The sequence below is a fragment of the Mchenga conophoros genome, linkage group LG3, assembly GCF_057382185.1.
Source record: "Mchenga conophoros isolate Kocher_MC1m ecotype Shallow Benthic linkage group LG3, M_conophoros_male_GT1.1, whole genome shotgun sequence".
Classification (NCBI taxonomy): Eukaryota; Metazoa; Chordata; class Actinopteri; order Cichliformes; family Cichlidae; genus Mchenga; species Mchenga conophoros.
The window spans coordinates 47,734,450-47,760,059 of record NC_140528.1 but is presented as its reverse complement, the minus strand read 5'-3'; the positions used below and the strand labels follow the sequence as shown (position 1 = coordinate 47,760,059).

Below are 25,610 nucleotides of genomic sequence, written 5' to 3'. Positions count from 1 at the left end.
ACAAAAACTGAGACAAGTATCAACCAGTTACTGCACAATAGACACTCCGGTTGGACCAGTTTCTAACGTTCATTGCTGCACATTCCTTTATGTTTATAAGATAAACACTGGGCATTACTAACACAGGGATGGCTTAGCTTGACTGCATACGGCAGATCAGTTCAGATCATGTGTAAACCAAAGAGGAGCTCAAAATGGTTTTGTCATGGTGCTGGGTCATTGACCCAGTGTTTTGTGTTTGGCATTGTGTTTATTATTATTAGCTGATCTGATGTTTAATTTCTTCATGGTTATCTTTATAAGTATGTAGGTTTCATTGTCAGGGTTTCCAGTTCTAGGTTTATTTCCTGTGTCCTTACCCTGGTGCTTTGTTTGTCTCCCTGAGTTTGTGTTTGTGAATTTCCTGTTTTACTTTGAAGGTCTGTGTCTGCGAGCGGGTCTATCCCATGCTTTGCTGTGACACTGAGCTGGGCAGACATCTCGGAAATCATCGACGCACTTTTGTAAAGAGGCTCTATCTTGACAAACCGACCAGATATCTGAAGATTAAACCACTACATTCTCGGCTAAAAAATATTAAAACTATATTTGGTGACACACAAACAGGGTTTTTCAAAGTACAGTTCAGTTAGTTTCCACATGCTGGTTGTTTGTGTGCAGAAATGCCTTCTAAAAATGATGGCCACCAGGCCAAAGCAATGGTTTTGACTCGATCAGTGTTAACCCCGCCCGGTGAGGTTGACAGATAAAATTATTTCATGGTGAGACCTGAAAGAGTCAAGTGTGCCAAAATCAATTAATTAAATACACATTAATTAATTATGTAAATGTTCCAATAATTAATTAAATGTGTCAAAAATATTAATTTAATTAACATATTTAATTAATTATTTAATGGTGTATTTAATTAATTCATTCATTCATCATTGTCAGTCCTGGCGTTCCATATGCTACAGCTGTATGTATGAATATGTGTCTCTGTGCTCACAGTCCACCTCTCAGGAACCTGCAGTTCATTTTTAATCTACTTTAAACAGACCTCACAAAAGGCTGATGTGGCAGGTTCAGTAGTCCGATTTAAGTATGATACCTTTGGACAGGGATTAATCTGGTATCTCGCTTCGCTGCACTCCTATGTATTTTCCCCACACCTGAATAAAACATACTGATATTTACAAATAACAGATTCAGCTGATGCAGCCTGACTCAATCCTGATTCTGTGATCTGGCTGCGATTAAACACTTTACTGGAAACTTTATTAACTAGTAACTTCATCAGTCATGACAGAAGCTAATATTTCTGTCCTAACATCGTTTAACCAGTAACAGCTTTCCTCCAATGTAAGCTAACGTTTACACCGTAACTTTAAGCTAGCACCATAAAGACGGTAAAACGCGTAATAACATCTACAAATGCATCTTAAAGCTAAAAAAAAAATGTAGGAAATTGAAGGCTGTCTGTTGTTCAGTCCCATCAACATGCTGATAATATTTAATCTGAGACTGCTATAAATCAGATATGTTGCAGCAACAACATAGCTGCCTTTAATTTTAACTGTGTTTATTAGAATTGACCTTTAGACGTAGTAACAGGAGGTAAATCAACACACCAGAGAGAGAATCTTTTAAGAAAATGTGGTAGATGTGGTCTTTGATAGATTATCACGAGAATCATAAAAACTAAATGATCATAAAATTTATAAATGGGAGCAAAGAAGAAAAAGTAAATATAAAAGAAAAAAGGAAAAGAAAACTTGGCGATGAAGGGGGTGGGACAACTTTTTTTTTGAGTCACATACTTTTTCCACATAGGTTTTGATAGATTTTTTTCTGTTAATAGATGAAATCATTATTTAAAACTGCAATTTATATTTACTCATGTTATCGTTGTCTATTGTGATTGATCTGAAACGTGTGACAAATCTGCAAAACAACAACAAAAAAATCAGGGAGACAGCATTGTAAAAATATAAAAACTAGAATATAGAATAGAAAAATACGTAGAATATTAAGATGGGAGGATGAAGACACACAGTAGCCGACAGCACTGGCGGCTTCCTAAACAGTAGGAAAGGGCCTGCGTGCCCAACCATCGTCCCCTGATCGATGATGATGATGATGATGAAACTTTATTTGTCACTTGCAATCATACACACATTACAAAAACATCACACCGGGGAGACAGGTCAGAACAGGTAGCATTAAAGAAAAACAGTGAAACGTACAACACAGTAGGGAAGAGGAGGACAAAAAAAGAGAACTCCACTCAGACTGAGCTCCTTATAGGGGATCAGTATGAGAACAGAAAACAAAAACTCCTTAGTACAAAAAGCACATAAATGTTCACACTGTAACACCATGAAAACCCATGACAAGCAACAGGGGTAGCTAAATGGGGTTAGAGTAAGCCAATGTAGAAAGCAGCATCGGCTCCTGCAGAATCTCTGGCGGAATCCAGGCGACCCGGCTTCTGCATCAGGTTGGGGCAAGCGTCGGAATGCGGATGTATCTGATGGTAGATCTTTATTTGCAAGTCATTTACTGCAGTGCTGCTCTGATAATGGCTTAAATCTCTCCAGTAAAGTCTTTTTGCCTGATAATAGCTACACACATAATAGAGAAGCATGGCACACAACATCATGGTTAGATCATTGTATCTGCACAGCTCAGGACTCATTAGAGTTTGTGAGCATTAATTAGCATCTTGCTCTTACTGATCATGTGCCTGTATCTCTTTATCTGTATATTTGGGCAAATTGCCTTCGATTAATAATACATTTGAGGGGAAAATTGGTCTAACCTGATTGAGGAGGATCTTCTGGTATATTCTGATAGGACTGAGCTACCAAAAGATGCATTTACATGTTAATTGTAATAATGCCCAACATGTGGCTGAGTTGTGTTCCTTATATGAGAATATTGTGGAGTCCCTACTCATGTCAAGCAGCTCACTGTCTAAGACTAAAATGTATAAAGCTAAATGAGGCTGGAAGTTACAGTGGGATGCAAAAGTTTGGGCAACCTTGTAATAGTCATTATTTTCCTGTATAAATCTTTGGTTGTTACGATAAAAAAATGTCAGTTAAATATATCATATAGGAGACACACACAGTGATATTTGGGAAATGAAATGAAGTTTATTGGATTTACAGAAAGTGTGCAATAATTGTTTAAACAAAATCAGGCAGGTGAATTAATTTGGGCACCACAAAAAAAGAAATGAAATCAACATTTAGTAGATCCGCCTTTTGCAGAAATTACAGCCTCCAAACACTTCCTGTAGGTTCCAATGAGAGTCTGGATTGTGGTTGAAGGTATTTTGGACCATTCCTCTTTACAAAACAGCTCTAGTTCATTTAGGTTTGATGGCTTCCGAGCATGGACAGCTGTCTTTAACTCACACCACAGGTTTTCAATAATATTCAGGTCTGGGGACTGAGATGGCCATTCCAGAACGTTGTACTTGTTCCTCTGCATGAATGCCTTAGTGGATTTTGAGCAGTGTTTCGGGTCGTTGTCTTGTTGAAAGATCCAGCCCCGGCGCAGCTTCAGCTTTGTTACTGATTCCTGGACATTGGTCTCCAGAATCTGCTGATACTGAGTGGAATCCATGTATCCCTCAACTCTGACAAGATTCCCAGTCCCTGCACTGGCCACCAGAGATGGGCAGTAACGCGTTACTGTAATCTGATTACTTTTTTCAGGTAACGCGTGAAGTAAGGGATTACTATTGCAAAAACGGTAATTAGATTACTGTTACTTTCCCGTAGGAACGCTGCGTTACTGCGTTACTAAAACCGTGATTTTTTTGCGAGAATGTCTCATGACAGTGACGTAAGTGAGTACAACGTTCGTGACAACAGCTGTGTGCAGATCAACAGTGGATAATATATCGAGTGCGGGAGAGAGTATGAGTGTGCAGCATTTAAAGCGTGGAAGTACTGACCTTACTTTGAGTTTGATTCCATAAAAAGTGACAAAAAACATTTGTGTCCGTTGTGCGTGGGAAGAAAACTTCTTTTTACAGCGAAAAAAAACCCCTAAACTTCCAAGCAAGCAACGTACAGAAAATAGGTTTAACCCTTTACAGCCGATCGGAGCGGGCACGCTCTGTTTTGCGTAACTATTTTTAAATCCCGGTAGCTCTGCAACCACGTAAGCTAGCGCAATAATTTTTTTTGCATATGAAACTAGAGGAGTCGTACTTACATCTTATGCCATCAGCTTGTCCTAGGTCACAGTTTCCTTCCACATATAGCTTTGCAAAAACTGCATAAAAATCACTTGCAGCAACAAAAACATGATATTCCAGAAACACGCTTCGCCGATCCAATCAGCTGTTTGTAACACTTCCTATGTCCATCAGCGCGAACTATCACATGACCGCATGACCTGCCCGAAACCGGAAGTGACGTCATTTTGCGGAAATGTAGTTTTTTTTTACCATCGTGTCCTCATGAGCTTATACTTGTGTTTTTAAAAGTTATGTTTGACTTCATGACTTTCTGTGTCGTTTCTGGGATGCTTAGGACTCATATTGCACTGCTGGAAATAGTTTATTGTGATGCATATGCTGTTATTTTGCAAATTTGCACTATAATATTTATTTTCGTTTTTCCTGCAGTATATAAAAATTGGTGTATTTCAAAAATAAAACTATGAAGACACTTAAAATAAATTTCCTGTGGTGGGAAACTAGTTTGTGCAACTTTTTTGTATTTACAGTTTTGATGGATAAGCCTCTTAAATTTCTCTAACTAGAAATATATGTTAAAAAAACAAAAACGATTTTCAATTTTTTTGTAGTTTATTGCACTTTTTTGCAATTTATGTAATTACTATGCACCTAATGCAGGCATATTATTAAAGTTTGGGCTATAATGGTTGTATTGATGTATAGCAACTTGAAATGCTCCAAAAAATGGCTCCACAGCATGTAAAAATATAATATAAGCTCTGGCGGCCTTGGTTCTATGGTAGGTCTTAAAGGGTTAAATGTTAAACTAATTTCTTCCAGTCAGAGAATGGTACATATAATTAAATTTTTGCTTGATGCATAAAGTTAAAAGATTAAAACTGATAAAACAAGTTTTAAAAAAACATTTTTTCATTTGATTACATTTTGTATGATGGATTATGCAGAAAAAGTAGAATTGGGCTGAAAGATCTATCGCTTTATCACCTATTCAGGTTGTAAATCGTGTTTTTAAAAGTAACTAAGTAATTAATTATTTTTGAAAATAAGTAATCAGTAAAGTAACGGGATTACTTTTTTGGGGAAGTAATTGGTAATTAGTTACTGATTACTTTTTTCAAGTAACTTGACCAACACTGCTGGCCACACAGCCCCACAGCATGATGGAACCACCACTATATTTTACTGTAGATAGCAGCTTTTCTTGGAATGCTGTGTTCTTTTTCCTCCATGCATAATGCCCCTTGTTATGCCCAAATAACTCAATTTTAGTTTCATCAGTCCACAGCACCTTATTCCAGAATGAAGCTGGCTTGTCCAAATGTGCTTTAGCATACCTCAAGCGGCTCTGTTTGTGCTGTGGGCGGAGAAAAGGCTTCCTCTTCATCACTCTCGCATACAGCGTCTCCTTGTGTAAAGTACGCCGAATGGTAGAACGATGCACAGTGACTCCATCTGCTGCAAGATGATGTTGCAGGTCTTTGGTGCTGGTCTGTGGGTTGATTATGACTGTTCTCACCATCCTTCGCCTCTGCTTATCTAAGATTTTCGTTGACCTGTCACTTCCGGCCTTAACTAGAACTGTGCCTGTGGTCTTCCATTTCGTCACTATGTTCCTCACAGTGGAAACTGACAGCTGAAATCTCTGAGATAGCTTTTTCTATACTTTCACTAAACCATGATGTTGAACAATCTTTGTTTTCAGGTCATTTGAGAGTTGTTTTGAGGCTTCCATGTAGCCACTCTTGAGAGAAGATGCAAAGAGGAGAAAAATTTGCAATTGGCCACCTTAAATACCCTTTCTCATGACTGGATTCACCTGTGTGTGTAGGTCAAGGGTCAATGAGCTTACCAAACAAATTTTGTGTTCCAATAATTAGTGCTCAAGATATTCAAATAAATAAAATGACAAGGGTGCCCAAATTTATGCACCTGCCTAATTTAGTTTAAGTAACTATTGCAGACTTTCTGTAAATCCTATAAACTTCATTTCAAATATCATTGTGTTCATCTGCTGTATGATATATTTAAATTAAATTTCTGATCCAAACAACCAATAATTTATGAAGGAAAATCATGAAAATTATCAGGGGTGCCCAAACTTTTGCATCCTACTGCATATGCTAATAAGCTTTAGAAGATCCTTTAAGGCTTGGGTGGAATCAGGGCAGAGACGTTATGGCCCTCTATTTGAACATAGGAAAAGAACACAAACTCATTTTAAGTATGCTTTATGTTTTATTAAAAGGAATGAATTTGGAGACTAATAAAGTAAATAGTTATTTCCAGAATTTTTTTTTTAATGAATAGTGTTAAGAACTCTGTACCAGCTAATATTGATGGTGTTAGTGGCTCAGCAGAAATTACTCGAATATAGCAGAAACATTACTGTGATGTGTTTTATTTAAACTGATAATAAAGAAGATGTTGTAGTGTTATCAAGAGTAATTTAAGACGCAATTAAAAACGTTTAAAGGTAGTAAGGCATGGGGGATAGATAAGATATCTGCTGAACAATTAGAATTTGCTAGTAAAAAACTTTGCCCACCCTTTGTTTCACAGGGTCATAGTCGATATGATTTAATTCTTCTTGTCAAGCTGTTATTGATGCCTCCAAAGTGTTTGATCATGTAAATCATGAAGAGTTATTCTGTAAGTTATACAACAAAGGGTTTCCCAAATCTTTGGTTAGAATTCTGTCCTTGTGGTATGCCCATCAGTCCATGCACATAAAATGGGGTAACCGTGTGTCTGCCCCCTTATATGTGGGGAATAGGGTTAGACAGGGGAGTGTTTGGTCTCCTCGTATGTTTAATGTTTACATGGATGATTTGTCAAAGCTGTTAGATGACTGTGTAAAAGGTTTTGATCAGTGGTTGTTAGTAGTTGTAGTAGGAGTGCTTTAGGAGAAGAAGTTCGTCTTTAACACGCTGTACAAGACGAAGCAACAGAAGAAAACGTGTTTTAAATTTAATGTTGGTGACACTGTACGAATATCAAAACTGAGAGGCGTGTTTCGAAAAGAATATGAGCAGACCTACACCAATGAAATCTTTACCGTCAAAAAATGCATAGGGAGACAGCCACCAGTGTACAGACTAGCGGACCTCGCAGGAGAGGTATTGAAAGGGACATTTTATGAGCCTGAGATACAACGTGTGGTTGTTGATTAAAACAAAGCATTTAAAATTGAAAACATATTGGCTAGAAAAAAAGTGGGACGGAAAAAGGTGGCACTAGTGAAATGGCTAGGATGGCCCGCCTCTTTAACATTTGAGATTCCGAACAAGTCTTGCATAGGTCATGTGAACTATTACATGGACCTTCTTTTTTTTGTATTATGCATCAAACTTATGCAAATAGCTTGTAATTTATTTGAACAAATCTAGGGAGAAGCAGCTCCTTTTTAGCTTCTGTGATGCATATACTTCTCACACCTTAAATTACGGTTCTCAAAGTTAACATGCCTCATGTTACCATCTTGTATTTCTAAAACACAGCCTCAGCGTATGCCTTGTAGTCTCTCAGATGGATTTATGAAATGAAAGCATCTGTGTTTATCTGTGCAATATGTCACCAATTTTTATTCAATAACCAAAAGTACACAAATACAAGATTAAATATTTTATTTATCGAAGATACATAATTACACATTGATACAATGAACAAAGTGTGTATAAAAATTACACACGGTGTATGAAAAACATTATAACATACAGATAAGTGTTTAATGATAATCTGACATACTTTTAAAGCATAAGAATACGTTTTTAAAATCATATTCTTTGATGATCACATTAAATGTATCACATTTTCAAAGCATGATATAGATTTGCACTATGTTAGCATATGAACTAAAGTAGGGTGATGATTTCTCTAACATTAGAAAGGGCGCAACAACAAATAACGTATGCGTCTGGGGACATTGTTAGAAGCAGAAAATTAACGTAATTAAAACACATTTTTTAACACTTTTTCTGACTAAATGTAAATAAAAAAAAGCCATCGTGCGATTTCAGGCTTTGTCAAGGGTTGTCGTGGCAATGGAGAAATAAAACTGTTCCGCTCATTCAGACAAGACAAAGAATTGCTGAACGTTTCATAACTGGATGCCAAGACATCCCCGCAACCCATAAAGAGTAGTGGGCTGAGGGGGGGAATAAAAAAAAGCACTCCTACTACTACTGTTGTTGATGATCAATGGTCATGAGAATTTGCATATTAATGATCAAGGATCTGACCTCCCAGCCCATTGTTCCTTCAGTGGCGCTAGTTTCAGTCATCATGCAAATGTACTGTTTATAAGATTGGGGAAACCTGCAGTCAGCTGAGACTGAAGAAGTCACTTGGGTGTGTCATCTGAAGGCTGTGCGCAGGCAGGAGTGGTGGTAACGAGGTGTGCAGACTCACGGAGATGGAGGGTAAACTCAAACTTAGATTTATTGTAAAACAAAAGCAAAAACTCAACGGAAAACTACAAAACCAAACAGGGTGACTGGCAGAACATACAGCATGATAAGACGCTAGAAAGCAACATGAACAGATGAAAACACAGGGCTTAAATACACAGAGGGAGCAATCAGTGAATGAGAAACAGAACGGAAACACAGCTGGGGCAAATCAGGGCTAACGAGACGAGGGAAGCAAAACCAGATACATTAACATAGGACACGGACTTTCAAAGTAAAACAGGAAACACAGATTGGCCTTACAGACAGACTCACAAGCACTGTAACAGAGGGAACAGAGACGTGGGACCAGGGTAGACACAGACACCGACTGGACACAGAACAGAGGGAGTATGGAAACCAAAACCAAGAAGAACCGGGGAAAATAGAAATGCAAAACAGAAACCAAAACCTTCACATTAATAAACCAAGATGAGAACACAAATAATGGTACAAAAATGAAAACACTGGGTCAACGACCCAGGAACCCTAACAGGATGAGTGACGAAATGTTTCTGCCACTGAAACAAATGAACAGAATCAACCTTTTGGGATGTGTAACAGGTTGTGCAATTGGCAATACCATAGTTAACCATTTGATATACGCAGATAATTTAGTAATCTTCTCCCCATAAAGTGCTTTCCTTCAACAATTATTGAGGGCCTGCTCTCAATATGATCTGGAGTTTGATATCCAATGCCAAGAAGAGTAATATTTTGATTGCCAGAAGTAAGGAGAACCAGAATTGAGTTATTCCTGAATTTTCTCTGGCAGGCTCTGTTCTTAAAGTGCAAACTGCTGTTAAATATTTAGGTCACTACATATATGCTGATTTGTCTGATGATATGGACATCTATAGACAATGCCGGTTAATATATACCCAAGCTAATATGTTGAGTCAAAATTTTGGTATGTGCACTGTTCAAAGTGCAATCAGAGGGCCACCAGGTATAAGGACTCAGATGCAGACAGCACACAGAGACACAGGCTGCCTGTGAAAGCAGTGCTTTATTTACAGAGTGAGAACTGTGGAAAACAATAATCACTAAACACTGTAAACCTAAACCATGCACAGGTGATAGTTAAGTACGTAAAGCAAGAGAAACACTATTAACTAAGCAATGCTATGAACATTTACAGTTCTATGAATGTGGCTATGCTATAACCACAAAGTCATTTACTATGAGGTGTGAGAGTCCAGAACAGAGCTAGTACAGAACCCGATACTGGGTGACTGCAGGTACAGGAACCCAGAAGTAGCTGGAAACAGGGAGGCTAAGCAGGGGACTGGAGGCTCAGTGTCTCTGCAGCGAGAAAAAAGCCGTTAGGTGAGAATTCCAGGCGGGAAATCCAGGTGATAAACAGCAATACGTGCACAGTCTTACTTTCTCATAAGGTGGGGTGAAGCGTGGAGAGGGGCACGTGGCCCCGGTGAATAGTGAAGTTCAGAGCTGAGATCGCATATAGAAAAGAACAGAGTAGCCCTTCATTGTCATTGTAAATGGACAACAAAATTGTGGGTGCTCCACACCAACTGTGTGTGAATAAAATATAAATAGTAGACATCAGGAATAGATAGTAAACAGAAAAAATATACACAATCAAGAGTGATATATACAAAAGAGAAATGTATACAAAAATAATAAAGGCACACATTAGACAACAAGATAGTTTCAAAGTGCTCGGAAGTAGTGCACATAGTCTTAGTCTGTGTCTGAAGTCTCTGTATGAGTTTCCGGAGTGATGGGGGTTACTCAAACCATGGCTCAGATTGGTGAGGTGGGTGGGCAAGAGTGGGGTGTGGGGGGATAGTGTTTACTGCCAGTCCGCATGGCCCAGGGAAAGGAGCTGTTTGTGAGTCTGGAGGTGTGGGACCTGATTGAGAGATTGAACAGCCTGGTGAGGATTCCTGCCAGTTGGTCTGCGCTCTCAGTCTCGTCCTGACCTAATGTTTCTCGAGGGAGAGGGGGTGTGGTGGTTGTGGGGGAGTTGGGGAGGGGTGGTGATTTATATGGATACACCGTAATAACATGGGAATGGTTGGTGATATTAAAGTCCTGTTTGTGGCACATTAGTATGTGTGAGGGGGCAAACTCCTCAAGATGGGTGGTGACCATGGTGGCCATTTAGAAGTCGGCCATCTTGGATATAACTTTTGTTTTTCCAATAGGGAGAGGGCCATGTGACACATCAATCTTATTGGTAATGTCACAAGAAAAACAATGGTGTGCTTGGTTTCAACATAACTTTATTCTCTCATGAGTTATTTACAAGTTTCCCTTTGTTCCCCATAAAAGTTAATCATGTGGAGAAAAAAAATCCCCAGAAGTCGAGGTAGCTTCTACACTGAACAGGAAAAAGGAAGTACTGCACCTTTGCATCTGTGATATTGTGCTTTTACTCAGTGATATCTTGAGACATGTGAGGGGTAACATGGAGGTCACAGGGCTGGGTGTGAAACAGAGTAAGTACTTATTCTTCTTTCCATCTCAATTCAATTTCAAAATCTTAAGATACAACAAAAACAGTCTTTGTCTACGTGTTTAATACTGTAAAAATTTAAAGGATTTCACGTGTTTGAATTGTGAATTAGTGTGTGTGATTACATAATATATTACTGTTATCAAAACATGAATCCTACTTTTAGTCAGTGTTTACAATATGTATTTATTGAAAAAGTTGGAAAATGGTTGAAATATCTCACTAAAAGCTAAATTTGATATCGACTAGTTGTGTTGATCAAGGTTTTCTTTTTGTGTCTGCAGTGGTGATGATACTCTTTCTGCTCATAGCTGAAGATCAGAAATGGTGCTATGTTCAGAAATGTAAGGAGAAATTTTTGATATATAAATTGTAAAAAAATGAGGATGTAGTTACTGTATGTATTTTCTATCCTGAGGTTCATAATTTGAACAATGATGGCTGTCTTTGCTTTTCGTGTAACTTCATGTGACTTTTTCATTTCACTTTTCTTTGAACAGTGAATATCAACTGACTTTATTTTTTCTTTTCTTTTCTTCTTCTTCTTTTTGTAATTATCTGTGCAGCAGAAGGAGCTTATCTTCATGTTCATCCAAATAGACTGCAGTTCTTTGAATATGATTCCATCTCATTAAACTGCTCGGGGTTTCATGGCCCAGCAGAATGGAGAGTGATCAAAAAGCTTGGTTTAAATTCTACTCAGTGGGAAACATCAACAAGAACTTTGTACATTAAACCTGCCTTTAAGTCACACAGTGGAGAATACTGGTGTGAAAAAGAAGACGGAGAGAAAAGCAGCACTGTCAACATCACCATCACTAGTATGTTTAGTAACCGCCAGTTTAAAAAATCCCAGTATTATGTCAAAATCTCAAGATTGCCTTCAGTTAAAAATATTTTTACAGTCATCTTCACTTTAGTCACATTTACACATGGACTTTGTATTAAATGGAATTTGTATTTTTTTTATTTATTTATTTATTTATTTATTGGGGGGGAGGGGATCACTGTATTCATCATTATAATTGTTGCTGTCTTTTTTTTTTTTTTTTAGGTGGAGATGTGATCCTGGAGATCCCTGCTTTTCCTGTTATGGAGGGAGACAATATTGCTTTGGGCTGCAAGAAAAAAACAATACCTTCCAGTCTTGCAGCTGATTTTTATAAAGATGGCCACTACTTGGAAACTGGATATGTAGGAAAAATAACCATTCCCAATATTTCCAAGTCTAATGAAGGACTATACAAGTGCATCTTTACTGAATCTCAAGGGAAATCACCAGAGAGTTGGCTGACTGTTGGGGGTGAGTAATAACCACATATTTGACGTATAATTGTGTATAAAAGAAAGAGCACGCACATAGTACTTCCCCTCTTCTGCTCTTTTAGCTTTACGCAATAATTAGTCTAAAAATGTGATGCTAAAACAAAATCGCAATGTACCATATAAACCAAGGCTCACCAGGATTCATCTTCTAGTAAAAAAATCTTTAATTTATTGCCTGCATGACAATCTGGAAAACAAAAAAGTCAATTGAGACAAAACAAAAAGGTTGATTGTTTTGCCAAGATCTGTTTGACAAAATGACATTAATTATGAAACATTATATTGCCACAGAATAAATACTAAGAGGTTTTGATAAGTGCTTTTTTTCTTTGACTGATAATCTCCAGGAGGAAACTTGAATATTGCCATACTAATGCTTTTGTTGTGTTAGCAGTGAATATTCCTACTACACCTCAAGAAACAATACCTACAGATAATGAAAGAACTCCTGAGGAGACACCCAACTCCACTGAGCCCTCAGTCTTGTTGCCGTCTGTCTTTACCATATTAGGTGTAGCTGTGCTGGTAGTTATTGGAGCACTTTACTGCCGGAAAAATAGAGGTATAGAAAAAAATGATTTACTTTATTCTATATAGAATGCTTCCCTATAAAGGAATCATTCTAAAACCCAACACATTTGGTAGTTCTCACATTTGATCTCTCTGTTTATCTATTTTTCTATCTAATAGCATGGGCTTTCTCGGGGACATCAGCACCAGGTGAGAATCACATGGTAAATGAACAGAAACCACACTGCATAACAATACTATTATATAAAATTACTAGTAGTAGTAATTACTCCTCTTGAAGCATAGTTGTAATTTCAAGTGAGGCATTAAATCAAGCCTCTAGACTTTATTGAAATTCTTTTTCCTGAAGTCTAATGAATACATTGACTGTAAAGATTACTGTTTTTAAAGTATGTATCTTTTTATGTCTACTCTACTAATATTACTTTACATCTATACATGTGTATACATTGGTGTCATATGTTTATTTGTTTCAGTGTATGAAGATGTCAGGGTACCTGATCTAATCATGGATAAACGTGATAATGACAGAAAAAACAACAAGAAAACAGGTACTTATTACATAATATCTTGTTTTATACCATAGTGTGGTTGAAAATAGCAATAAGCATACTATTGTAATGCATGTAGGTGTTAGAGTATAATGTACGTAGCATAATGTAAAGTGGTGTGAAAAAGTTTTGGCCCCCATCCTGAATTCCTATTTTTTTGTGTTTGTCACACTTAAATGTTTCAGATCATCAAACAAATTTAAATATTAGACAAAGAAAATGTAATTAAACACAAAATGCAGTTTCTAAATGAAGGTGTTTAATATTAAGCTGGGGATCCAAACCTACATGCCCCCTGTGTGAAAAAGTGAACCACACACAGGCCTACTTACTGCCACACCTGTTCATGCCATGACATCATGTCGGTATCCAAGAAAATTCTGAAAGAAATGAGAAAAAACATAACTGGCATCGATCAGACTGGAAAAGCTTAACCCACATCTAAATCTGTGGGACTCCACCAAACCACAATGAGAGCCATTATAATGGCGAAAAAGTGCAGGCCTCACTTGCCTCAGTTACAGTCAGTGTTCATGACTCCACCATAAGAAATAAGACTGGGCAAAAATGTCCAAAATGAAAAGCGCTGCTGAGCAAAAGAAACTTAAAGTCTTCTCTCAATTTTGCCAGAAATTGTCTTGATTATCCCCAAGACTTTTGGACTCTGGAAAATACTCTTTGGACTGGCAAGACAAAAGTTGAACTTTTTAGAAAGTGTGTCTCCCAAGTGGTGTAAAAGTAACACAACATTTCAGAAAAGGCACATCATAACAGCAGTAAAATATGGTGGTGGCTGTGTGATGGCCTGGGGCTGTTTTGCTGTCTTAGGACCTGGAAGACCAAAACATCCTGAAGGAGAATGTACAGCTAGCTGTTCATGACCTCAAGCTTAAGCCCACTTGAAGATTCTGCAGCAGGATAATGATCAAAAACAAATGAGTAAGTCCTCTCTGAATGGCTTAAGAAAAACAAAATGGAGACTCTGGAGTGGCCTAGTACAAGTCCTGACCTGATTCTGATGAGATGCTGTCTGACAAAAAAAGAGGAAATCAGGAAATCAGGAAAGGGAAAAACAGGTTTTTACACCACTGTACGTCTATAAAACCTTTAATATCCATATTAATAATGTCTTAGCTCCATCTTACCATTAATCAAAGGATTTATTGCTTCTTGTGTTGAATTAAGAGGTGAAATGTATTTTTATATTGTTACAGAACATCAGAGAGCAAATGTAGCTGATTCAGACAGTGTTACATATGCTGCTGTCACAGTCAAACCAAAGAGGGAGAGAGGTAACTTATTTGCATTAAGTTATTTTGTGTCGTTCGCTGGCAGAAGCACAAAATATGTGAAATATGTTATATGGATGGATAATATATTTTTTTCATTAATAAGGGCTAGTGACAGGTTTGTAGCTTGAACCCATCCGCTGGAACGTTGAAGACAATATAATTACACAGCAAGCAAGACACGAAATAGGCAAAGTTCTTCATGTTTCTCGTGCACGGGAGAGAACCAGACAAACGACGTTCCTTCGCTTGACCCCAGTTGCTCTCGTCCGCTCCCCCGTAACACTACTCTTTTATTGAGGTTACATGAATATACATAGGTTCATTAACATATGACGTCTACATACAAACAAAAAGTACCTTGTGTGTGTGTGTGTGTGTGTGTGTGTGTGTGTGTGTGTGTGTGTGTGTGTGTGTGTGTGTGTGTGTGTCAGGTCAGAGTGTGACCCCATAAATGACTTCCCTAAACCTGCTGGTCTGGAAGTACAGCAGTTCATCAAACCAAAAGGCACTTAGACTATTTTTCTGTTGCACCCTTTATTAGGATTTTTGCTTAATTCCAGTCACTGGTTTTCACTATTACGTATTTCACATCTATCGCATCTATTTTTTAAGATGTCCTGAGTAATAAAGTGAACTGACGACGTTATATCTCTGTTCAAACATGAGTGTTACTTATACCAGAATAGACATGCTGTCATTTGTAAATGCACTCACTGTGGTGAACTACTTATATTGCAATTTTAGTACAGATCATTTTGAGATGAGTGAGAAACATTGTGTGGCAGGAACTTCATTCTACATTAAAAGGAAACTGAAAGCACATAACCACAGAAACTATAATAGCCATGTTTAAGTAAGCTGATTCGTTGTTTTGTTTTCACACAGGTGATATTCTGTGTCTGTGTGCTTAGTAATTACAGTGTATCTGTCTACATACTGCTTTAGTATTAAAGTGTATGTGGCTGATACATATAGTTTGTCATGTTCTTCTCTTATTTGTCAGTTTGTAAAAGGACAAATGAATCCGATCCAGAGAAAACAACATATGCTACTGTTGCATATCATAAGAAAGACCGAGGTAATTTTCGCCTTACAGACTACAGCAACGGGACATTTGTAGACATCAAAGCAAGCCAAACAACATCACATTTTTGTTTGTCTTCCAGGTCATTGACAGCAGAAAAATGCATCTGAATACAGAAAAAGTTAAGACATAAATCTGAAGCCTTTTGAATTTTTTTTTCAAGTTTTATTGTTTTTTGGATGCATTACAATGTCCACCTTATACTGTTTCTTTTGCCTGTGTTGCAGTGCTACTGATTGTAAATCTAAGTCTTATTATTATTTCAGACATGACCATGTGACCCAGTTATGTATTTAGATGACATAAATCTTTGTTAATTAAACAAAATAGAAATACATATTTAAATGTTGGTTTTAATAATTGTTTTCAAATGCAGGCAAGCAGACTTCCAATCTAAATATTTGAATTGTTAAATCACAAAAACTTATCTTTGAAAAGGAAGAAGTTATCAACTTTTTTATTTTTTGTTAAAAAAAATAGAATATCTATTGAGAGCATTTCAGACAATTGTTTTCCCATATGAGCTTCAGCTTAACACCAACAGGGCTTGTTTTAAAGGCAGCGGGTTATTATATACTAAGAAGTTATACTGCAATTGTAACCCTGGTTAACATAGCTAACAACAAATAAAAGCCTGTTAGTAAAAACAGTCATAAGAAATATATTACAGGTGATAAATAGTCAATAAATAGATCATAATGGTTAGAAAATTCATTAAAAACATCAGCAATGATATAATTCATGGTATAGGATTTCATTTGTGTTTAAAAACATGTTAAAAGGGTACAGAACTTGCTAATTCATGGTGTTTTATGTTAATTCAGGTAAAATGGCTAAAATATGTGTTGAGACTCTTATTGTGAAAGGGCACGCTGCAGCGTGACTCCTGTGATTAGCCACACCCAATCGGGTTGTTCCTTCTTTTTGATGCTTGAGAGGGAGAAATGCAGACAGTCCTTGCAGAGCTGCTGCTTAAATGAGTGAAAAAAATAGTAAAAATAAGCCAAAAATCTACTTAAAGCCATTTTTGTACTCTGGAGAATGTATTTTTGTTTTTCCGACCTGTCCTTGCCTTGGTGACGTTGTGAACATAACCGAACGGGACTTGGTGAGTTCAGAAATTGTCTTTTATTTCATGCAAGAAATTTTTGTTGTATTATATTGCTCATTTCATGCAAATGGAGAGCCAAGGTAGCAGATTTATGTTGTTTTATGTTAAAAACGGTGGATTCGTGCTTAAACGACACACAGGCTGCAGTTCAAAGGCCTTTGACGGTGTTTCAGCGCGCCATATTGGCGTCACCTCATTTACGGCTAAATAAGCTGGAAAAAACGGACTTTTACTGTTATTTAAGGGCTACTCGTGTGTTATTTTCGAATGTTTATGCACTTTATTTTGTTGTTATGGTAGGCCATTAAGGTTTGGATCGGGAAATGCCGAGCTAGAATCGGAGTTTGATCCGCTGAGCGAGAAACAAGATGGCGAGCCACCCACGGACCCATTGAACTGTACCGAGCAGGAAAAAGGAAAACGCCCCCTGCTGGACGTTGAGCTCTTTCGCTGATAAAACTGGTAGGATTAATCCATACACCTCTGCAAAAGAACAGCGGACTTTTCAAAGCACTGGATAATCATTCGGAGTAATTCCAGGACTAATAGTTAAAGGACACAAAGACAACTTTCTTTTGTTTATTTGTTTGTTTAAGGGATTTATTCAGCCTTTTGCTGAATTGTTTTCAGTTTTACATTTATTTATTTATTTTTGTAATTTATTTTGGTCAACCTTACATTTTAATGCTGTAATGGTGTTAATGGAAATGTAAATAATTTTGTTGGGTTAAAACAAAATAAGAACTGGTTGAGAATTTAAAGGTGAACCTAGACCAAGATTAAATTAAATCTTGGGCCTAAAGAACTGAACTTGATTTAAAATAACACAGTGTTAATGCAAATAGATCAAAGGATAAACTTGAACTTAGAACTTGAAATAAATAAAACAATAACCTAGGTTGAGAATAACATCCTTCTAAAGCCAAATAAAAGGTTTTGAGATAAATAGGATGAACTAACAGAACATACTGAACTAAGAAGGGGAAAGAAAACATCTTGTTTTCCTTAAATGTGTGATGTTGAATGTTTTATGTAATGTGTCTATAACTGTCTATTCTCTGTCTTCACAAAATAATAAGCCGGCAATTTAAACGTATTTACTGGTCTGTGGTCTTTATTACATGCTACGCTCATTACTGCTCTAGTAGTCAAACCTAACTGGTCCTAGTATACTGTAACGACTCCAGAAGTGTTACACAATGCTTTTTGTTTTAAGCGCTATTGCTGCTGTGGCGATAGCTAAAATTACCTGTAAATCTCCATTTGAACCGAAGCAGAGATGCAGTGTGACAGAGGGACTATACGGCCAAAACTATTCATCTATCCAGATCATTGAATTCAGGTGTTTCAATCAGTTCCAAGGACCTAGGCATGCAGACTGATTCTTTACTTTAAGTTCTGCTCGTTTGCAATGGTTTCGGCAAAGACGAAACGGCCAGGTTGCTGGACTCGCCGTTCCCGTGTCAGTGAAGAACAGGAACATTTTGCTCCTCCTCCCCCATCTTGTCTTTAGGTGCTGCACTGTCACATGGCATGACTTAGAGGCTTTGGGGGTTGTTAAGTTGCTTACATATTAATTTTATTTTAATTAATTATATTTTACACCAGTTGTTTCTGTTGTTTAGAATTTTAATTGTAATTTTAGTATTATAGTTTCTCAACGGTACTTGTTTGTTTTAATTTGTTTACTGGTTTGCTTGCACTTTAAGATTTTTATTAAAAAAATAAATAAATAATAAAAACGTGATAACCAAACCACCACGGCAGACCTGATGGCATTTTCATGCTTCGCAGCATCATTTGTTCTTACAATAATTACACGGTTGCTGTAACACTACATTCAACAGCTGCAGTTCTCCCGCTGCCAGCCCTACACATCACCACCAACAACAACACAAGAAGAGCACAGGTTTTAAGCTGGAGAGGTGTGATTGTAGATGCCGTGCAGGTGAGTCCATCTCACTTGCACCGTGTCCCGGGCCAGTATGATAACATGGCATGTTATCATATTGAAGGCATCCACCAGAAGATGGGGGATAGACATAGAGGGTTTAAGTTCTCAGGTTGGCTGTGGCGCTTAAACAATGCTCACTTGAAGCTCAAAGGCAAAGAAAATAATTCCGACAAGACAGGATGGATCCATGCTTCATGCCGTTTGCTGCATGCAAAAATTTGACCACGAGATCCATCAGACCAGGTGATATTTTTACAGACTTTTTTTTTTTTTTTTTTTTTTTTACAGTTATGGTAATAATGAGGAAGGACATGTTGTAGCTGTATCGCAAGCTGAGTGACAGCAGAGGGCAGAAAAGGATGAATTTCTTTGTTCACATAACTGTGTGAGAAAGGAGAAAGAACTAATAAAGGATAACATTACTATTGTGTATATGGCTCATCTCAGTGTCAGTAAGACTGACACAAATCTACTAATCTGAAAGATGGAGAGTCAGAGTCATTATAGCAGTAGTTCAATTTAAAGAATATACTTTTGGTAGATTTAAGCAACCTAATATATATCAAAGTAAATGTGGTCGATCTTTTAAAATAGATAATTAAATAAAATATAAATTAACCATAATGTCATTTATGACATATTAAAAACATTTTAGTGATCATATTTATAAAAATGACGAATATAATCTTGGTTAAAGACCGTTTAGTAGACCGTCATGTGTAATTTTGATTAAATTATGACACAAAATAACTACTCCGACAGATGCCTCATCATAGTATAAGTTTATTCAGCCAGATATGCTATTGAAGGCTATTGAAAGAGCAAAACTAGTCTAAACTATTCACAAAACATAGTTTTACAAAAAAGCATTTACTTTACACTAGAAAAAGTTGGCAAAACAAACCTTTGCCAGAAGCTACGCTCACAGTACATTACACCAAGTAGAATCACTGAGCAAGGTAACTTGTCATTAAAAAAAAAAAAAAAAAAAATTAGGTTTTGCCTGCTAGTATCACACATACACTTTGATTTACATCATTATGAAAGAAATGTATTTGCAAGCAGCACCCCCCTCCCCTTTCGACAGGTTGTGTGTGAGACCTCAGTGCAGCAGCAAGCAGGCTCGGTTTTTTTTTTAACGACCCATTGCCAACGCAAGAAAGTTGGCGTTTTTACAACAGCAGCCTCATTGTTCGGCCGGGTTTTTTTTTTTTCTCATTAGCATCGTTCAAAAGTGACTTAGCTAGCAGTGGCAACTTCTATCTTAAACAATTAAAAGTAATACCCAGATTGAAATATAGCAAGGTGTTGTATATTTAGTGTGCTGATAAGGTTTTCAGTATTTTTATTTTTTATTCCAAGGCTGAAGACCGATGGCGTAATGACTGCACCAATGGCGTGCAGTCATTACGTGTTGGTTTCCAAACTATCTACAGTGGGGCAAAAAAGTATTTAGTCGGCCACCGATTGTGCAAGTTCCCCCACCTAAAATGATGACAGAGGTCAGTAATTTGCACCAGAGGTACACTTCAACTGTGAGAGACAGAATGTGAAAAAAAAAATCCATGAATTCACATGGTAGGATTTGTAAAGAATTTATTCGTAAATCAAGGCTTATTTTTTTCTCTAATCTTCTCTAAAATATAAGGTTGTGCTTTCATAATTTCCGATATAGCTTGAGGTATTTTATTTTGTCTGATCTTAGACAAGCACAACATGTGACAGCTTTTACTATATATAATAAATAGTAAGAAGTTTCAGAGTGTCTGTTCAGTTACCACTTGCAGAAATTATCAAACAGTCAGAAGTGAAATCAACCACAGGTTAACAATCCATTAAAAAAAAACCTGTAGTGGTGGAGTGTGGTCTGTAGCTCAGCTGCAGGGGAGGGGTGGTATAGTGGGTTGAGGGCTAGTGCCAGGGAGGCTGGCTGGTGCTATTATCAGTAGTTATCTAATCATCCCTCCCCTATTTCTACAACAGTAGTGTGCTGGGACCAGAGAGAGAAGAACTGAGCTGGTGTCACTGCAAAGTGTTATTATGCAGTAAGGAAAGAAAGTGTGAAATAAAGAGTCTGCACAGCAACAGAAATTTTCTAGATGGGGCCCTCAATATCTTGTTACAGATGGGCTTTATAATTTTAGACGCTCTACATAGCTATACATATGAGATGAATTAAGAGAATTCTTTCAGCAAAAAGTATTTTTGAAAATAGTTTGGAAAATCGTATTACTTTAAAATATTATCAAAATCTGTTACAACTGTTTGAGGGTGAAAGGAGGAAGACAGGACAAAAGGTATGCTGTGCAAAAGCCAGAGATTACATTAATGACAAATAATAATTAAATGCAGAATGGTGTATAAAAACATGGTGAGTGAAAAAAAAACAGATAAGGGAAGATGAAACAGTGCATCATGGGAAGCCCCATCCCAGGCATAAGTAACAGGTTCAGGGTCATCTGATCCAGCCCTAAATATATACTTAGGGCTGGATCATTCTTGTTTTTGTCTTTTTTTTTGTTCCTGCAATTCTCAGACATCAAATAAAGATTTCACTGGAATTATTACACCATAAATCGGTTCCAGCATTATTTTTGTCTGCAGTTATAAATTCTTCCGTGAAAGTATTATTTTCTCTTTAGATTTCAAAAGTGAAAATAAACCAATAATTGTATGCTGCAGAATAACCACATCAAATCATCTCAATAAGCCAAATCCATAATACTTAAGGTATTTATTCACTTACGAACATAAAACATTTTTTTCATTATTTAAAAAAAAAGTAAATTTATGATTTACTATTTTTTTTAAATAGCAAATATATGAGGTGACATGGTAGTTGCCGCACAGAAAGAAGGTCAATTCCACCTTCCACCATCAGGCCAGGGTTTTTCTGTGTGGAGTTTGCATGTTCTCCCTGTTTTTGCGTGGGTTCTCCCTGGGTACTCCGGCTTCCTCCCACAGACCAAAGATATGTTAGTGGGGATAAGTTAATTGATCAATCTAAATTGCCCATAGGTGTGAATGTGAGTGTGAATGGTTGTCTGTCTCTGTGTGTTAGCCCTGCGACAGACTTTCCAGGGTGTACCCTGCCTCTCACCCTATAACAGCTGGGATAGGCTCCAGCGACCCCCCGCGACCCTGAAAGGGATAAGCAGAAGCGAGTGGATGGATGGATAGTAAATATATGATATTTCAGCAACTGCAATTCCACCAGAGTATACCATACCATACCATACCATACCACCTGTCATGGTCCGCGGCCCGGCGTCCGGGGTGCTGTTGGGATGCCCACGCCCACGGGCGTGGCTGCTAACCCCACACCTGCATCCCATCCCAGGCGATCACCAGGTGGACTATTTAATCCTGCCCTACCTGCTGCTCCACGCCAGTCCGTAGTCGCCTCTCAGCGGTAACGTACACCTTCGGGAAAAACCCTTATGACAAATTATCCATCTGAACTAACACTGTTTTGCCCTGTGTACTCAGATCACAACTCAGCGTTTTTGCGAGCCACCTGCCTGTCCACCTGTCCACCTGAGATTCGGATCACTATCAGCCTCGCCGTTTCGACCCCTTTGGAGCTCCCCCCCCCTCTGGTTCACTCAGCCCGGCTATCACCGTAAGACGCATACTCCACCTTCCCTCGTATGCTGCCTTTTTTCCGCACCCCAGTAATCTGTTTCTCTTTTTGTTTTACAGCCTCTCACAGCCCCGCTCTCGGCGTTCCCTGCGCGGTTCACCTCCCCAGTCCCTCGGTTTCTTCTGGTTCCACACGTTGTTTTTTCCGGCTACCCTCACAGGACACCTTTAGTTATAATAAAAATTACTTTCTTTATTCTCTCCTACCCTGGTGTGTGTGTTCTGCTTCTGGGTCCAGCCTGCGCACGGAACTTCCGTTCATGACACCACCTTTATTTATAAAGCACTTTAACATAAAACCAGAGGTCACAAAGTGCTGTACATGCTAATAGCATAAGTAAAGAAAATTAAAATGAGATAAGATAAAATAAATAACTAAAAAAACTAAAATAAATTGAAACATGTTAAAACAAATTGAGTCAACCCCTCTAATCAATGCCAAAGGCTTCAGCGAATAAATATGTTTTAAGAAGACTTTTAAATTCAGAGAGAGAAGAGGCCTGCCTAACATGCAAGGGTAGATCATTCCACAACTTTGGAGCAACTACAGCAAAAGCACGATCACCTTTAAATTTATACTTAGTTTTCGGTACCTTAAGGAGCTGCTGATTGGCGGACCTAAGGGAACGGGCAGGTGTATATGGTTGTAGTAGCTCCGAGAGGTAGGGGGGGCAGGCCATTAAGAGATTTAGAAGCTCCCCCTCTCTCTCTCTCTCTCTCTCTCTCGCCAGGGCGGAACTCATGGTGGGTTCACGCCCTTGGCCCACGCCCCCTCTGAAGAGGAAACACCTGGGCCTCATCAGTGCAGCCAGCATTTAAGCCAGGGAGTGGCTTCTACTCATCACTGGATGGTTGTGTGTGACTCGCATCCCCTGGACCCGACCCTGCGGATTCCCCCGAGCGGATTCCCTTTTGTGTGAGTGTTTGGAGAGAGAGCCAGAAGAGGAGTGAGTGTCTTTTCCCTGCCTGGATTTCCCCGGAGCCCTTTCCCTGTCACCGCGTTGTATATAGTACCATCCCCTGCACTGTTTGTATATACACCTGGTGGGACTGTAATAAATACTGACTGTGCCTCTGAGTCCTGTGTGTGAGTCCTCAAGCGAACCGTGACAGTAACGATCCAGCCTTACTATGGACTCAGCGGACTCAGCCCCTGCCCAGCATATCGTCGTTTCTATGGAAGCGGTATTGGAGCGGCACGAACACATGCTACGGCAACTCAATCATCAGCTGGCTGCGCTCACCCAAGCCTTGGCCCAACATGTGCCTCTGGGAAGCCCTCCCACATCGCCTCCGCCTTCGCCTCCACAAGCCCCAGTTCCGGAGCCCCCGGCGCCTCAGCCCTCCACCCTGGCTTCATTGGAGTCCCTAGAGCGCCCGCTACCCACACCGGAGCCCTTTTTGGGTGAGTTCGACAAATGTGCAGGGTTTTTGACCCAACTCGGGTTACAGTTTAGACTGCAGCGGAGGACATATGGGAGCGATGAGTCCAAGATTGCCTTTTTTGTTCAATTATTACGTGGTCGAGCATTGAATTGGGCGCAGGCTGTGTTAAGATCTGATCCGGAAATCACTTATCAGGATTTCCATTCTAAATTCAAGAGTGTTTTTGAGAGGGGCACCGGGGCAGCGGCTGCTGCTCACCGGTTGCTGAATTTGAAGCAGGGCAGACGTAGCATGGCGGACTACTCCGTGGAATTCTCGACGTTGGCCGAGGAGACCGGGTGGGGGGAGCCGGCGTTAATAAGTACCCTTTTGAACAATGTTTGTGACGAGTTAAAGGGGGAATTGCTTACGAAAGAGTTACCCGCTTCTCTTGATGACGTTATATCCCTGTGCATAAAGGTGGATGAGCGTTTACGAGCGCGCCGCGGATTGAGAAACTTATATACCCATAAGCCCCCTGGATACATGGAGATGGCCTCCAGCAGAGGCGCGGTTGGGGGCGGAGTCCTTCGGGAGAGGGAGGACGAGACCAAGGGTGAGCAGCCTATGCAGCTGGGACGCTTCAGGTTGTCTCCCGAGGAGCGACATCGCCGCTGGATGGCCGGTGAGTGCTTTAACTGTGGCCACAAGGGCCATATCGCCGCCACATGTCAAGCACAGCCAAAAGATCGTGCCCGCCGGTAGTGAGGAGAGTACGGGTGGGCGAGGTGTCCTGCACACGGTCTCCTCCACGTTTAATGATTTCAGCTAAGATTACTGTTCACTCTGTTCCTCATCCAGTCCGTGCATTGATTGATTCTGGGGCGGAGCAAAGTTTCATTGATGCCGCTCTGGCCCATAAGTTACGAATCGGCCTCACAGCTCTGCCGCATACGCTTCAAGTCACAGCCCTCAGTGGCCAGCGCCTTCCTGATATCACCCATATTACAGAGCCAGTAGCTTTAACTCTTTCTGGCAATCACTCTGAAACCGTACAGTTGTTTGTTTTCAAAGCACCCCTCACTCCGTTAGTTTTGGGGTTTCCCTGGTTACAGCAACATAACCCCGTACTGGATTGGAAGAAGGGATGCATTCTCGGGTGGGGGGAGGGGTGCCATATGACCTGTTTGAAAGCCGCCACCCCGGCTATTGCCTCACTCACCCCCTGTCCAGCATCCGACCCCCCTGACCTCTCCTCTGTCCCATCTGTCTATCATGATCTGGGGGAAGTGTTTAGGAAAGACAGGGCATCCTCCCTACCCCCGCACAGACCATATGATTGTGGAATAGACCTACTGCCGGGCGCGCCACTCCCCAAAAGCCGACTGTATAGCATCTCGCGACCCGAACGGGAGGCCATGGAAAAGTATATTACTGAGTCTCTCGCTGCAGGACTAATCCGCCCCTCCTCTTCCCCCGTAGCCGCGGGATTCTTCTTTGTTGAGAAAACGGGCCCTGAAGAGGAAACACCTGGGCCTCGTCAGCGCAGCCAGCATCACCAGGGAGTGGCTTCTACTCATCACTGGATCGTTGTGTGTGACTACTGAGAAGCCATTTATCTTTTTAAGT

The 25,610-nt window shown here is 39.3% G+C and overlaps 1 protein-coding gene and 1 long non-coding RNA gene across 2 annotated transcripts; both read left to right on the top strand.

The window, feature by feature from the left end:
- The first annotated feature begins 10,474 nt into the window (after positions 1 to 10,474).
- LOC146579087 (low affinity immunoglobulin gamma Fc region receptor III-like) lies at positions 10,475 to 14,436 on the top strand. The gene is made up of 7 exons (XM_085267906.1): positions 10,475 to 10,559; positions 11,410 to 11,469; positions 11,692 to 11,946; positions 12,180 to 12,428; positions 12,843 to 13,013; positions 13,459 to 13,475; positions 14,362 to 14,436. The coding sequence occupies exons 1-7, from the start codon at positions 10,475 to 10,477 to the stop codon at positions 14,434 to 14,436; spliced, it is 912 nt and encodes a 303-aa protein (XP_085124032.1).
- A 2,416-nt stretch (positions 14,437 to 16,852) lies between these two features.
- On the top strand, positions 16,853 to 17,892 carry LOC146579086 (uncharacterized). Its single transcript, XR_014890289.1, has 2 exons — positions 16,853 to 17,017; positions 17,321 to 17,892. It is a non-coding gene; the product is annotated as an uncharacterized LOC146579086 (long non-coding RNA).
- The last annotated feature ends 7,718 nt before the right edge of the window (positions 17,893 to 25,610 follow it).

Excerpts from the sequence above, each read along its gene's own strand:
- LOC146579087 (XM_085267906.1), top strand. The coding sequence starts at position 10,475 with ATGGCCCAGGGAAAGGAGCTGTTTGTGAGTCTGGAGGTGTGGGACCTG. Across the intron at positions 11,470-11,691 it reads ATGGTGCTATGTTCAGAAAT|CAGAAGGAGCTTATCTTCAT; the intron begins GTAAGGAGAAAT and ends TTATCTGTGCAG. Across the intron at positions 12,429-12,842 it reads GAGTTGGCTGACTGTTGGGG|CAGTGAATATTCCTACTACA; the intron begins GTGAGTAATAAC and ends TTGTTGTGTTAG.